Below are 14,197 nucleotides of genomic sequence, written 5' to 3' on the forward strand. Positions count from 1 at the left end.
GCCGGATATCGCGCGCAGCCGACGGGGCGCGCTTCCGCCGTAAACAGAGGGGAGGGCGGCGGCCGGGGCGGGGACAGGCTGTCTCGACGTGCGTAGGACGCCTCGTGTCAGGGGCCGCGGCGGGGTGCGGGGCGGGGACGCGCCACCTGTCAGACACACTGCCTGTCGCGGCGCTGTCCTAAACCACGCACGGCGTATTGTTTGACTGCCCCGGGTGGCACGCTCCACTTGGCTGTCACACCCGGCCGCTGGTCTGCGGCTGCTTTACGCTGGGTCATTTGTCTTCTGTGAACAGCGGGTGGTTTTAAAGTGTTGTTGCCCGGCATCCTGCGGAGACGCTATCTTCGACTGCGCGGTGCGTCGCCATGGTGCGCTGCTCTACATACCCTCCCGTGTTTTTGCCGGGACTTCACGGTCCACTGCATCGTTACCCAGATAGCACGCGGCCGGCACGCGTTTATCCTGCACGGCGTGCCTTAACGCGGTATTGGTATGGCCCACATAGCCTAATATGAAGCTGGCCTGATTGGTGAGGCGCGCTGCGCAGTGTCCACTGGTGCCGGCCGTGTCAGCGGGCGGCTATTGATCGCGCTCGTGCAGCGTCCGTCTCTAAAACAACAGCCGGCCGGCGTGGCGACCCTTCGGACGCGTCCGGGAAGCGCTCCGGTCGGCAGCGTCCGAGTCGCTGGCTCAAGATGGCGAGAGAGGGAGGAACATCCCTCCGGCGGAGGCTGGAGAGTAGGGCAGTCACGGCTTTGTTTATGGTCGACATGAAATGATAGAACCCGGCGCTTAGCTCTGTTTTCTCTCAGTGCCGTGATATCGTGCCTGCGTTCCACGACCAGCCACTTTGGAGTGGACTCGGGTCAGTGGGTAATGCCGTCCCGCCTTAGGCAAACATAGTCTGGCGCTCAGCTGGTCCCCATGGCCGGCTTATGACCTGCGCGAGCCGCCTGCTACGGGACACCGTTGACCTGCGTGGGCCGCCTGGCACGGGATACCGCTGACCTGCGCGAGCCGCCTGGCACGGGACATCGCTGACCTGCGCGAGCCGCATGCCGCGGGACACCACTGACCTGCGCGAGCCGCCTGCCACGGGACACCGCTGACCTGCGCGAACCGCCTGGCACGGGATACCGCTGGCCTGTGCGAGCCGCCTGGCACGGGACACCGCTGACCTGCGCCAGCCGCCTGGCACGGGACGCCTCTGACCTGGGCGAGCCGCCTGGCATGGAGCACCGCTGCCCGACCTCGTCTCCCGGGTGGCACCCGCTGCCAAGAATACGCTGAGCCCAGCCCCACTTTATGCAAAGCCGGCTGTCCGAATCGCGCTCCAGAATACCAAACACGGCTGCTGGGCGGGCGCAGCGCGGCGGCCGATCTGCCCCCGATCAGCCGGTGGACGCGGCGCCGGCCCCGCCGGCCAGCGGCGCACGCCTCCCGGCGGGCGGCGAGCGCAGTGTGTCACGTCGTGGCTGGCGCGGTCACGCCGCGCGCGCCACGAGCGGGAGGAGGCGCCGTCGCCGCCCGCCGCGGCGGCGTGGGAGCCGCCTTACCGGCGCTGCCCCGCTGTCCGTCACAGCGGCTGAGCAGGGCCCGGCGCAGCGCGGCGGCCGGGTAACGGCGCGTCGCCCCTACCGCCGCTCCGACGGAGCGCGACCGGCAGGACCGGCCGCAGGCGACGGAGCGACGCGGCGTCGGCTGGGGCGCCACCGGCGTGCGGCACGCGGGCAGGACAGGACAGCAGGCACCCGAAGACGCCGGCGGAGGGGGGGGGGGGGGGGGGTCGCCGCCGACCTTCACCGTTTCTGAGCGGAATCTACGCCTCTGCCGTCTCCTCTGTCGGCAGCCTCGCCTCCCGGCCGGCGTCCGATGCCCTCGGCTGTCATCCGCGGCACGGCGGCCCCGATGCCGGTCACGGCGCGGCGACCGCCGACCCAGATCGGGAGGCAGCCTGGCCCGCCCGCTGACCGGCCCGTCCTGTCCCACAAGGCCGGCGGACAGCCGGGGGTGTCCGGGCCGACGGTTTTTGTGGCCGCCCGTGTCACAAGGCCGCGCGCTCGGCCACGGGCTCTGCCTGGCTGGGACGCGGCCCGCCTGGCGCCCCGTATCCACTCGCCGGCCGGCGCCTGGTCTCGCTGGCGAGAGGAGCCACCCGCCGCCTGGTCGGCTCCCTCCTACTCGCGTGAAATATGGTGGTGGCAGGCGCCGCTGCCCTTTTCAAATAGGTTGCGGCTGATGACCATGCTACGTGATCTATTTCGCACACAATGCCGGCCAGCGCCAACTGCGCACCACGCCTTAAATAGCCCGGGTGGATTGGATGCGCTGTGCGAGGTCTAACCGTGGCTGCGTGGTGCGGCGTCCAGCCTCCAGCGCACGGCATCAGCACGCGTCTCAGCGTACCGACTTTCGCCTGGGGATTACGCAACACCTCATTTGTGATCATCCGGCGGCTGGAGACGAGATATTTGTTACGCGTGGCGGATAACGTGACCTATGAGGACGGCGGTGTCCGGTGTCGTCCGGTGTCGTCCGGCTGCCCCCCCCCCCCCCCCCGGCGCGATTCGGCCTGTTACGCTGGCGAGGTGACGAGCAGCCGACCGTAATGAACGGGGCTGGGGCTGATGGGCGGCAACAGATGCCGTTGGTAACAGGTGGTAACAGGAGGTCGAGATACCCGTCAGGCAGAGTCGGCCTTCCTCCTTTTCCGGGTTAAGCGTGCCTCATGATTCGTGTATTATGCTTTTGCCACCGCGTCTGTGCATCGTGTGCTCTCGCATTTAAACGCAGGCTATTTGGCAGAAATTATCCTTGGACTTTGCTCTCAAAAGCCACTATACGTCCCTTCCGAGCATCAGACAGCTGTCCAAACGAGACGCGCCACGGTGCCGGGCCGGGTGTTTGGGCCCTGCAGTGGCTCCATCTGCGTCGGCCGGCCAGGTGCGGGACTGAGAGTGCCAGGCGGCCGTCACGGGCCCACCGACCAGTGACCCGTGACCGGGCGGCGGCCGCTTCCGTGTCAGAGTCGACGCGGGCGGGCGCGATAAGGGCGGCTCGACCTCGGACCGGTCCGGCGAGGCCGACGGAAGGAGGCCGCGGCCGCGCCGCCACCTCGGCTGCATGCTCATGCCGCCCGCAAGCCTTGCAATCGTGATGGGCGGCTCGCCGGCCACCTGATGGCTCCCCGCTCTGCCCACTCGGGGGAGGGAGGAGGGGCGGCCGAAACCAGGCGGCCAGCCAGGCTGGTGATGCTGAGAGGGTACGTGACTTACGCGACCTGCGGAGAGGGTACGTCCGTCCAGACGAGGCTTTGTTGGTAAGGGACGGATGTGGCAAACGTGAGCCGCTCCAGATGCTCAGGAGCCTGCCGGGGCGCCTCACCAGGAGTTTGGCAGTGGTTCGGCTGCCCCGGCTGTCGGCCTGCAGGCCGATGTCCGACTCCTGACGAGCTGCGACGCCGCCGCCCTCCTGGGGACGGTTTTGCATCCACTGTGGTCTCGACGGGCGTGGTCTGGCCGGCTCAAACGTGCACCAAGCGGCAGCCGTGCGCCTGCCACGCCGGCGGTGACGCCGCGGCCCGGCCGGGAGCTGCCCGGGCTCGGCAGCTGGGGTCGATCGGCGGTAATCCGTCCGCCAGCCGGGCTCGGCCGGCTCCTGTGACCGGCCGCCTACTGCCGTCTGCCGACGATCGAGCCGCACCCCCTGCCCCAGCCGCCGGCGTCACGCGAGTGCACGTGCCCCGGCCGCCGCCACAAAGGTCTCGCCGCCGGCTCTGGTCGGTGGCGGTGGAGCTCGTTCCGGTGAAGAGGGAAACGGCAGGTCGTATGACGGTGGCAGTAGTACTTCGCAGAACGCCTGCAAAGGGCATGGCGGTCGCAACAAGGTTCTGGTGAGCCGCCTTATCATTGGGGCGCCTCGAGTTGTTTTTGCGTGCGTTGTGTGGCCTTTTCCTGGGTTGGAAGTGATACAAAACACGAGCTTTGTCAAGATTGTAACTTAGTACCATGCGGAGCTTAAGCGATAAGAGGCCCCTAGGTTAATCTCTGAACACGCCTCTAGAACATCTGGGAAGCAAAGCATCGGCGATGGCTACCCGCGCGGCAAAAAAATACAGGCATCTAAAAGCCAACGCTAAGCGGTTTGCGCGGGTGCCGTTGGCCCGGCGGCAGTGCCGGCCCGGCGCGCCTCCGCACGTGCCGGTGCTACGACTGCATAGACGCCCTAAGCTGCGCGCACGACCATGCAGTGGTCCAGCTGATGCTGTGTGCCGGCGGTTCTTGCACACGAGCCGCCGTGAGGGCACGGCCGCCGGCCCGTGCAGTCTTCCCTGACCGCTGCTGCCAGTGGCGGGACGGCCACGGACCGGCCGAAGCTTTGTTTTTAGAGAGGGACAGAGGCGGGCAGCAGCCGGGCTGACCTGCTCCTATGGTGCCGTGCTCTTCCGCCCAGGTGGTGCTGGACTGACTCACTCTGGTGATGCGCTCTCCCGCCCCGGTGGTGCCGTGCTCCCCCGACCTGGTGGTGCCGGACTGCCCCGCTCCGACGGTGCCGTGCCCCCCCCCCCCCCGCCTAAGTGGTGCTGGACCGCCCCACTCCGATGATGTGCTCTCCCGCCCTGGTGGTGCCGCGCTGCCCCGCTCCGATGGTGCCGTGCTCTTCCGCGCGGGCGGCGGCCGGGCTGCCCCACTCCGGTGGTTGCCGTGCTCTCCCGCCCTGGTGGTGCCGTACTACCCCCGCTCCGATGGCGCCGTGCCTCTCCGCGCGGGCGGCGGCCGGGCTGCCCCCACTCCGGTGGTGCCGTGCTCTCCCGCCCTGGTGGTGCCGTGCTCTTCCCGCCCTGGTGGTGCCGGACCGCCCCGCTCCGGTGGCGCCGTGCTCTCCGGCGCGGCCAGCGGCCGGGCTGACCTGCATGCGGCCTCAGCTGACCCAGATGCAGCCGGCCGGCCGGATCCTCGTCTGCTCGGCACGCGGAGGCAGTGGGCCACGGCACCCCCGCAATGTAGGCTAATTGAAGCGGGCCTGGTCGGGCCCGCCGCAGAGGGCACGCCTGTTGACCTGCACCGGCGGCACCTGGCCGTTTACGCTCAGAGAACGCGGGAGAGGAACGCTGGGACCGGGCCCGGAGTAGAGGCGAATGTGGCGCGTGATGTGGAGCCGGCAAGCGGACTGTAAAGGGAGTTTTACTGCTCTTGGAGGGAGCCGAACTTAGCGTGGCAATTCACAGAGACGTGATTTGTCACTGTCTGTAGACTTGCATTGAGTATGCCCGTGAGCTATAGAAGCAAACGTTAAAGGATTGGAATGCAGCGGTTTGTTATGGTAATCGTGGACGTGGGCATCCTAGTAAACGGATGCGTGTGGCGCCTCCACCGGGCTGCTAATTACAATTGCATTTCGAGGGCTAGATGCATGCAGGACGGGGCTCAGTCAATTCAAATTTCGGGGTCTAATGGCATGGCTCATCAAGGAAACAAGTTATGTTCTAATATGCTCATGCACAATGCATTGCTACCACACCGTTGCATTTTGAGGTCAACTATGCATGAAATTGGGGTAATTTTGTTTCAAATGTAGTACGTTTGATGTGATTTGTGCAGCTCAGTAGCGTTGAATCCATGCGGGATTAACACAACTTATGGCTTTAGCCATTGTGTGTTGTGCACTTAACCATCGTTGTATAATGAGTTTTGGCCGTCCGTCTCATTGGCAGCGGCGCGCCGTGTCTGTGCTGTGTGCTTCCGCGTCCGCTCGCTGACCCTGACCCCGCCGTCTGGCCGCAGGACCACATCAACTGGTACGGCGAGGACGAGCTGCTGGGCCCCGTGGTGCTGTCCATCAAGCCGGAGCAGATGTCGTCCCAGGAGCACATGCGCCTGATCCTGCGGCTGCGCAGCGGCACCTGTCACGAGCTGGTGCCCACATCCTGCCTGGGCACGCGCCCACGCCGGCCAGCATGGCCAAGGTGAGCGGGCCCGCCGCCGGGCGCGGCGAGGACGCCGGCGCGCCGGACCGCCGGCACCGCCACGCCGGTCGGCCGCCGGTCGGCCGCCGGCCGTCATTAGCGCTCGTTAGCGGACACCGCTGCCGTCGGTGCCCGCCGCGGGCGCGCCGCCGACTGTGATTGCCATCGGACACAGGCAGTCGGCTCGGTGAGCGGCGGGCCTGGCGCGGCGGTGTGGGCAGAGCGGCGTCTCGGCCGCCGCTGATGGTGCGGGCCCGCGTCATGCAGGTCAGCAGCGCTGGTTGCCCCGGCCGCCGCTGGTGGTGCTGGTGCCCCGGCCGCCGCTGGTGGTGCGGGCCCGCGTCACGCAGGTCAGCAGCGCTGGTGGCCCGGCCGCCGCTGCTTGTGCGGGCCCGCTTCACGCAGGTCAGCAGCGCTGGTGCCCCGGCCGCCGCTGGTGGTGCGGGCCCGCGCCACGCAGGTCAGCAGCAGTGGTGCCCCGGCCGCCGCTGGTGGTGCGGGCCCGCGTCACGCAGGTCAGCAGCAGTGGTGCCCCGGCCGCCGCTGCTTGTGCGGGCCCGCCTCACGCAGGTCCATCAATCGGCGCGCTCGCTCCCCTTTGTCTGCCCACCCCTGGTTACGGTCGTGCCCTCCCCCTCCCCCCTATCCTGCCTCCCAGGCGAGTATCGCCCCGCCATCGGACCCCGGCTGGGGCGGGGCGGACCATCGATTCGCCGCATAAATTACCGACCCGGCCGATAACGGCTGCTCGGGCCGTCCAGGGCTGGTAGCATGGTAACGGCAGCCGGGCCTCCCGGACCGCGTGGCATGATAACGACAGCAGTGACTCGAGGGCCGGGCGGTGTGGACCTCGGCTGGTGTCGTACTAAACCACACGGCGCGGTAAGCAGAGTCAAGGGCTGTTCCGGCTGGACAACGCGGCGGCCGAAGCCGCCGCCGCCGCGTGCTGGACGCGTGTTAACTGTGGCTGGGGGTCGCCTTCCGGCACGGCGTCGGTAGCCAGGATCGCCCCAGGCTGCACGGCGTGTTAACTGTGGCTGGGGGTCGCCGGCCGGGCACGGCGTCGGTAGCCGGGATCGCCCCAGCTGGACGGCGTTGTCAACTGTGGATGGGGGGGCCGCCGAGCTGGGGTCGCCGCCGGGCTGAACGGCACGGCGCCGGTAGCCGGGATCGCCCCAGGCTGGACGGCGTGCTAGCGGCACCGAGGGCGGTGTAGCGTGCAGTGAGATGCCATCGCCGCTGTGTGGGGGGCTTAGTGTGCAGGCGACGGGGGGCGGCGGCGCGGCTTTGTGCAGCGGGCAGCCTGATGGAAGGGCCATCGCACGAGGCGGCGGTCCGGCGACGTGACGCCGCGTGTAGCTGACAGTCATTGAGTAGTGCGCAGTTTGGTGGCGGGTGGCCGCGTGGCGCGGACAGGGCAGGCGCCGATGGGCTGCGATGTCCTTACCGGTCGGACGAAACCAGGCCGGCCATTGTCTGAGGCGTCGCACCGAGCCCGCGCCTCGGATGTTGGCCGTGGCGGCCGCGCCCCGCCGCCGTCGGGGGCCGCCCTCACCCGGCCAACACCCGACCCCGGCGACCGCAGCCGGCAGCCGCAGCCGCTGGCGGCGATGTCGTGACACTAGCGCCGCCCTGCGGTGGACCGGCCCAACACCGACACCCTTTCACCGTAATTAGTGGGTAGTTTCGAGGTCTTGAGCTTTGGTTAAATGCTCCAGATTTACATATTCGTCGCTTCGACCCATGCTCAACTGGCCGGAACGCCAGTTTTGTGTGATAGAAGCACGGATATGCGCGTCACGCACGATAAGGCGCACGATCTTTGATTACAAGTTTTCTTCCGCCTGATACAAGTCGCCCGACGTGCTACATAGTCGTACGTCCAGTTTTTCCCTCCAAAGTATGTCACCTTACCTTGTCATCTTTGTAGGGGACACGTATGTATCTTGTGAACAATCCTGTCCCCCCGGCGGCAATGGCTGCGCCCATTCAGCAGTCCACTTTACCTCCCCGAGTGGAAGTCTGTCCCAGCCCGGAGCCGTGTTTTTTTTTTTTGCCGCCCGGCTTATCGTAGGCGGCGGGCGACTCTCCGTCTAATCCTTCTTCGTCCATGTCAGTGTTGCCAGGACGCGCGGACGGGCGTCCATTGTTTCACCACTGCGAGCAGTCAGCTAGTCCGCATAGAAAAGGGCGCTGCGCAACCAGCGAACGGGGGCGGGGGGAGAGGAGGAGCCGGCGGTAGTGACGACTGACTCCGAGAATCAGCTGCGTTCTACGTTGTCACGATCCACGAAGAGTAGTAACTCGCGGGCAAAAAAAAAAAAAAACACTGAAAGTGCGCTGTGTTGGCACGGTAGCGCCATGCTTGCAATTCAAGGGTGAAGCCTGTTTTGAATAACAAAGGAAACGTCCCCACGTTGCGTGCAGCCATGCCGCACTGGGCTCTGTGGTGCGTGTTATCTTTCCCCGTGTCGTTGTCTGGCCTTTCCACCCCTGAAGGCAGTCGTTTTCAATGCCCGAGCTGCATGACCGGGAGCCCAAGCGTGCCGCCCGGCTGGCCAACGTCTCTGACCCCGGCCGGGCCCTGTCTCTGACCCAGGCTGGCCATGCCTCTGACCCGGCCGGCCCTTTTTCTAACCCCGGCCGTCGCTTGTTGCAGCTGCTGAACGACGACCTGTCGCTGGAGCGCCTGGAGCCGGTGCTGGCGCCCGGCGCCGCCGACCTGCTGCTGGCCTACGACGAACACGTACTAGTCAACCACTTCAAGTTCGGCGTCATCTACCAGCGGCAGGGCCAGACGCGCGAGGAGGAGCTCTTCGGTAACCGCAGTCACAGCCAGGCCATGGACGAGTTTCTCGACATGCTGGGCCAGCGTATTCCTCTCAAGGACCACAAGGGGTGAGTGGGAGCGATCTGCCGCCAATCGCCGCCTCCGGTCTCGTGCCGTGGGCGGCGGGTTTGTGTAGAACTGACGATGTTTGGCTTTCGTAGTTTGTGACGCATTTGGGGAAAAGATCTGAAGAGGATGGGCCTACATTTCATCAACAAACACGCCCTGTTGAAGTAAGCGCCTCCAGTGTAATTTGTCGCGAGTTTTTCCCGGAGGATGGGACTTTCCGGAGATTAAAGTCGACTGTTGTACGACAAATTAAATAGATCATCTTGCTAAGATGCTCGTTCTACGAGTGGATCCTTCGCAGTCAAAGATAGTGCCCGGTTACGTGGCAGTATCGCATCGAAATGTTAAATAAACCTGCTTAAATAATTACTTGCGTTGAAGGTCAGGAAATGGGACGTGAAATTACAGTAATGGGTACGATTTATCATTTGTCATTCTCAATCTAAGACGGCTGTAGGCCCAGCTAATGACAGGACAGGGTGGGGAGGCGGCGGGTAAGTACCGCAACACGATGCTCGCGCGGTACCAATGTCTGAGAATGTAGCGCGTGGCACGGCGTGTGACGACTCCACCTCCTCTGGCAGGTACCGGGGCGGTCTGGACACGCAGCACGGCCAGACCGGCGAGCACACCGTATACGACACGTTCAAGGATCGCGAGATCATGCTGCACGTCTCTACACTGCTGCCCTATACCGAGAACGACGCGCAGCAGCTGCAGCGGAAGCGGCACATAGGTGAGCGCGGTCAGGTCGTGAGACGGCCCGAGGCGTCTAAGTCCGGCTCTTGCCTGGCGCGTGACGTCAGTGCCGACCTACGCGTCACGTGCTGGCTTGCTCCGGAGCGCAGTGTTCGTCTCCGAAATAGGAGCCATTGCCTGGGGGCGGACGTGCGCAGCTGGAGTGACCGGCGGACGCGAAGGCGAAGGGTCACGTGCCGACGCCACTGACCCGCGCCGTACCCGGCAGGCAACGACATCGTGGCGATCGTGTTCCAAGAGGCCAACACGCCATTCGCGCCCGAGATGATCGCCTCGCACTTCCTGCACGCCTACATCGTGGTGCAGGTCATCGAGCCGTGCTCCAGCGGCACTCGGTGAGGGGCGCGGCCGGGCTGGCGGCCAGGGCGGCGCTGGATGGCCGCTTGCGGTCGGCTGCTGATGCTCAGGCCGGGCGTCAGCAGCCGGCGGGTAATGCAGTTACGATTAGACCGCGGTCGGCGGGCCTTGCAGACGCCGAAATTTTGTCCGTGCTGGGTTTTGGAAGGTTTCCACTAGCTTCCGCAGTGGCGGTGGGGGGGGGGGGGGGGGCGAGTTACTGGCCAGTCGCCGCCGACACGTTCATACGACAAAGGACGCATGCATGCCCTGTATTTCCCTCGGGACTTAGAAATGTTTCCCTGCAGCGGTCAAACGGTAAACATTCTGGAGATTTATGCTGGGGAACGCGAGGAACAATGGCCTGTTTTTCGTAGTCCATTTGTTGCGCCGGTTTGCCTTACACTCCTGGACAGGTAATTTGTTGCCACAAGTCACGGCTCCATACAGTTTTTACGGTCGGCGCGGAAATACGACGGCTTCATCTGGATAGCGAGCGAGTTCCCAGCACCACTGGCATGTACCCAACCTGGCTGAGAAATGGCATCTCAATTCGCTTTGTTGTTTCGGGGAACTTTCCTCCCCTGTCTCCGTCTGGGCCGGCGTGACAGCGTGTCTGGTGTCGCCGTGTCTGACCTGTCCGGCTGCCGTCCGCAGGTACAAGGTCAGCGTGGCGGCACGAAACGACGTGCCCTTCTTCGGCCCGACTCTGCCCAGTCCAGCCGTCTTCAAGAAGGGGCCTGAGCTCAGGGAGTTTTTGCTCACCAAGCTCATCAACGCGGAGAACGCGTGCTACAAGGCGGACAAGTTCGCTAAACTCGAGGTGATTTCTCCTCCACACAAAAACACGTGTCCTCATCAGACTCGGCAGTTTTTCGAGCACCTGTCTATATTAATCTACTACACATATCTTTTCAATCTCCGGCCTCTAACAAAGGTTTACTTTGTTAAAAGCACCAGCTGATGGTTCGTGTGTCACCGCAGCTGCTGGGCAGACGTGACGTCACCCGTCCGCTCCTGCCGGCCCGTGACCGTGCTGACGTCATTCCCAGACGCGGACGCGGACATCGCTGCTCTCGAACCTGGTGGACGAGCTGCGGTCGCGCAGTCTGCAGTTCTGCGGCCTGCAGGCGCCGCCGGCCGGCGCCGAGCCGCCGCGCGAGTCGTCCGGCATTCTGAGCACGGTGCGCAAGGCGTTGACGTCGCGCTCCAAGAGTCAGCCGGACGAGCGGCGCCGGCCGCCGCCCAGCCCGGCCGCCGACGGCGCGCTCGTGTTCCGCGCGCACAAGCCGCTCACCAAGCGCACCTCGTCGGGCGCCTCCAACAAGGACACGCTGAGCTCGGTCTCCAGCCAGCCGTCCAGCTACCGCACCTGCAGCTCGGCCTCCTCCAGCCCGGATGCCACGCCCCACCGGACCCAGAGGTGGGTCAGGCATGGGGCAGGGTTGGGTCAGGGGGTCAGGTGTGTCAGGTCCCTGACGGTGCAGCACGGGTTGCCGGCGGTCTGTGCTGCTATCTTGGGCCGCTCGTGGCACATGTGGTGATGGGCCCACACCGTGGTGAGATACACCGTGCAGACCGTGTTCATCCCTATTGGAACACCGCGGATGTGCTCTCTGAGGCGCCATGAAGTATATGGAGGGGCCTGATGTCGAATGGTTAACGCCTTCGGCTCCCACGTGAGGGCCCAGGTTCGAACCCTGGTTGCTCCATGGGTTCACGGGCCTTATATTGTCCCTGCAATCGCGGACACCGCTCGATACAAGACAGTTCGACGACCTCCGTCGTATTCCCCTATTACATGGTGTAGCATGTCTGATTCCCTTTTCCCCTCATTTTACACCGCACGGCCACGTAGTGGATCATTATAAAGAGGCATCGGGCGTGGCGTGCCAGTCTGTGGCGCGGCGCTCGTTGTCCACACTTTCGCGACACCGCGCTCGGCATCTACAGCGGTGGTTTCCCGTCCGGCAGGGTGGCCATGTCCGAGAGTGACGACTCGTCGCTGAACTCGGTCGACCTGGAGCCGGCTGGTTACCACGGCAACGGCTACCATGACGACTCGGACACGGGCATGGAGAGCATGGGCTCGACGGAGAACAAGCGGCTGTCGTGTTCGTTTTGCGCCGACGAGCAGCCCGATCCCAGCGCCGCCAGCGACCTCATTAAGGAGCTGGAGCGGCTGAAGACGGAAGTCAGCGCGCTGAAAAACGACAAACTCGATCTTTTGCGACAGAATGTGGTGAGTGAGCTGCGCATTGAGCAGGGAGGTGGTATCCTGGTGTTTGTGCTGGTGACGATGACGTCAGTGCATCCGCATGACGTCATGCGTCTGTAAATATGAAAGCTGAGCGTTCTGTACAGACAAAGGCACGTGGTGTGACTCGCGAACTATTCTTTAAAACGATGTTCTCCGCAAGGTGTTCTCCGTATCCCTAACATGTGGAGTGAGCAGCGCATAGGGTAGGACGCCTCTGAACGAGGTGGACGGCGTACGTGCCGAGCGCTGCGTCACGTTCACCGCCACCCTTCTTCGCAGACTTGCCAGCGCGACATCAAAAAGCTGAAAGCCAACGAGATGAAGCTGCAGCAGGACATGACGACGGCGAGTCGGGAGATCGCGCGGCTCCGCTCCCTGGTGAAGGAGTTCGGGGCGGAGCTCTCGGCCGTGTAGGGCCACCGCGCCCGCCGATTGGCTTAGCTTTCCGCAGTGTAGCGTCTCGCTCCCGCTGATTGGCTAAGCTTCCCGTAGTGTGGCACCCGGCGCGGTCGATTGGCTGTCCGGAAAGGCGTGTGCGCTCTCCGCCCGCGCCAATTGGCTGTCCGGGAAGGCGTGTGCGCTCTCCGCCCGCGCCGATTGGCTGTCCGGGAAGGCATGTGCGTCCTCCGCCCGCGCCTCAATCCAAAGAGAAGTGAATAATCGTTTGCCGCTTGAATTGTGCTCTATATAGCTCTGTGTTACGGACGGGAGGTCACATTCCGGGGGCGTGGGAGCAGTGTACAAATCTGTTTGTGTTCACCCCAGCTCGTCCCACGGCGGCGGGAGACGCCGTGCTCCACAGTCCGCTTGGTGCCCGGCCGACCGCGGTCGACTTAGTCAATTCATTTGCATGTAGTGCTAGGCGCACGCGACTGTCATCGAACCGGGGAATATATATTATACCCGTGCCCCGGAAACTTGTCTGCACGTGTGTCTGAACGCTTCTGTTTCTCCAAGTCGCGGAGCTGCGTCAGCTATTTTCTTACACTGGTAATAACTTGCGTCACCGGTGGCGCCGCCGGCGCCGGTCGCGGCGTCGCGTCCGGCGACACGGCGATTTCGGCGGGGTCAGGGATCAACTGTCCAGTGACCTCAGTGTGCTGTCGGCGGTGCCGCGAGGCGGCTCGGCCTCGGCCGCAGCCGTGCAGTCAGCGGCAGCGTGGTGCTGTGGCCGCGGCCCGAGCTGCGGCTGCCTCTCCTCGCTGTGCGTCTATGTGATTTGTGTGTGAGATAGTCCGTACCCTCTATGTACGCTCTTCGCGAGGTGGCGAATAAACGTGCGAAGTTTTGAGCCGTCTATGGTGTGGATGGACGGACGCGTCGTGGGCTTTTCGTCTGGTTTGGTAACACGCGCTGGTGTTGGGCCGCTCGCAATGCCGAAGGTGCCACACCAGAGGCTGGATCCAGGCTGTGCTGATATCTCTGAGTGGAAATGGGCAACATGCAAAACGGAGCTGGCAGAAGTGATGGAGCGGAAATTACATAATGTGGATATGCATCTTTGACACAAAAGTTCGTCTGCGCTATCCGTTGCACACATTTTTTTCGGATACACATTTCTTCATGCTGCATTGCTTTCTACCGCACTTTTTCATACGCGAAAATGAACTCGAAATGGACTCGTCTAGCCGCGGGGTGGCGCCGGGCGCCACCCCGCACCCCGCTAGGTTGATGGCGCGGCGCGGAGGTTCAGGGCGCGCGAGCCCCTCCGACCGCTGCTGCAGCCGCCGGCACTCTCCGTCCACATACTAGGTGAGGTGGCGCCGCTGTTTTAGGTGCGGCGAGATGGGACGCGCTCAGGAGACCTGTCGACCGAGATGTACCGGTCGCGTCGGCCAGCTCGACGAGACAGACGACGCAGTGGAGGCACTGGTGGGAGGCGGCGCTGCAGACGGGGAGGTTCATCAACATTTCTCCCGGCTAGCTGCGGGCGGCGCGAGCGCCGACCGCCGTTGTTCGTGGATCTGAAGCTGAACGG

At 64.3% G+C, this 14,197-nt stretch overlaps 1 protein-coding gene across 1 annotated transcript in view; it reads left to right on the plus strand.

Moving 5' to 3' along the window:
• LOC119096362 (rap1 GTPase-activating protein 1-like) overlaps positions 1 to 13,510 on the plus strand; it is a 47,254-nt gene extending 33,744 nt beyond the window's left edge. Inside the window, 9 exon segments of the mRNA XM_037219214.1 lie at positions 5,784 to 5,931; positions 5,934 to 5,965; positions 8,625 to 8,863; positions 9,449 to 9,600; positions 9,832 to 9,958; positions 10,617 to 10,782; positions 11,012 to 11,382; positions 11,934 to 12,201; positions 12,499 to 13,510. Of these exon segments, the coding sequence (XP_037075109.1) occupies positions 5,784 to 5,931; positions 5,934 to 5,965; positions 8,625 to 8,863; positions 9,449 to 9,600; positions 9,832 to 9,958; positions 10,617 to 10,782; positions 11,012 to 11,382; positions 11,934 to 12,201; positions 12,499 to 12,633 (1,638 nt within the window). The 3' untranslated portion in view covers positions 12,634 to 13,510.
• Positions 13,511 to 14,197: the final 687 nt, after the last annotated feature.

The sequence above is a fragment of the Pollicipes pollicipes genome, unplaced genomic scaffold (genome assembly GCF_011947565.3).
Source record: "Pollicipes pollicipes isolate AB1234 unplaced genomic scaffold, Ppol_2.1 Scaffold_4295;HRSCAF=5057_pilon_pilon_pilon, whole genome shotgun sequence".
Taxonomy (NCBI): domain Eukaryota; kingdom Metazoa; phylum Arthropoda; class Thecostraca; order Pollicipedomorpha; family Pollicipedidae; genus Pollicipes; species Pollicipes pollicipes.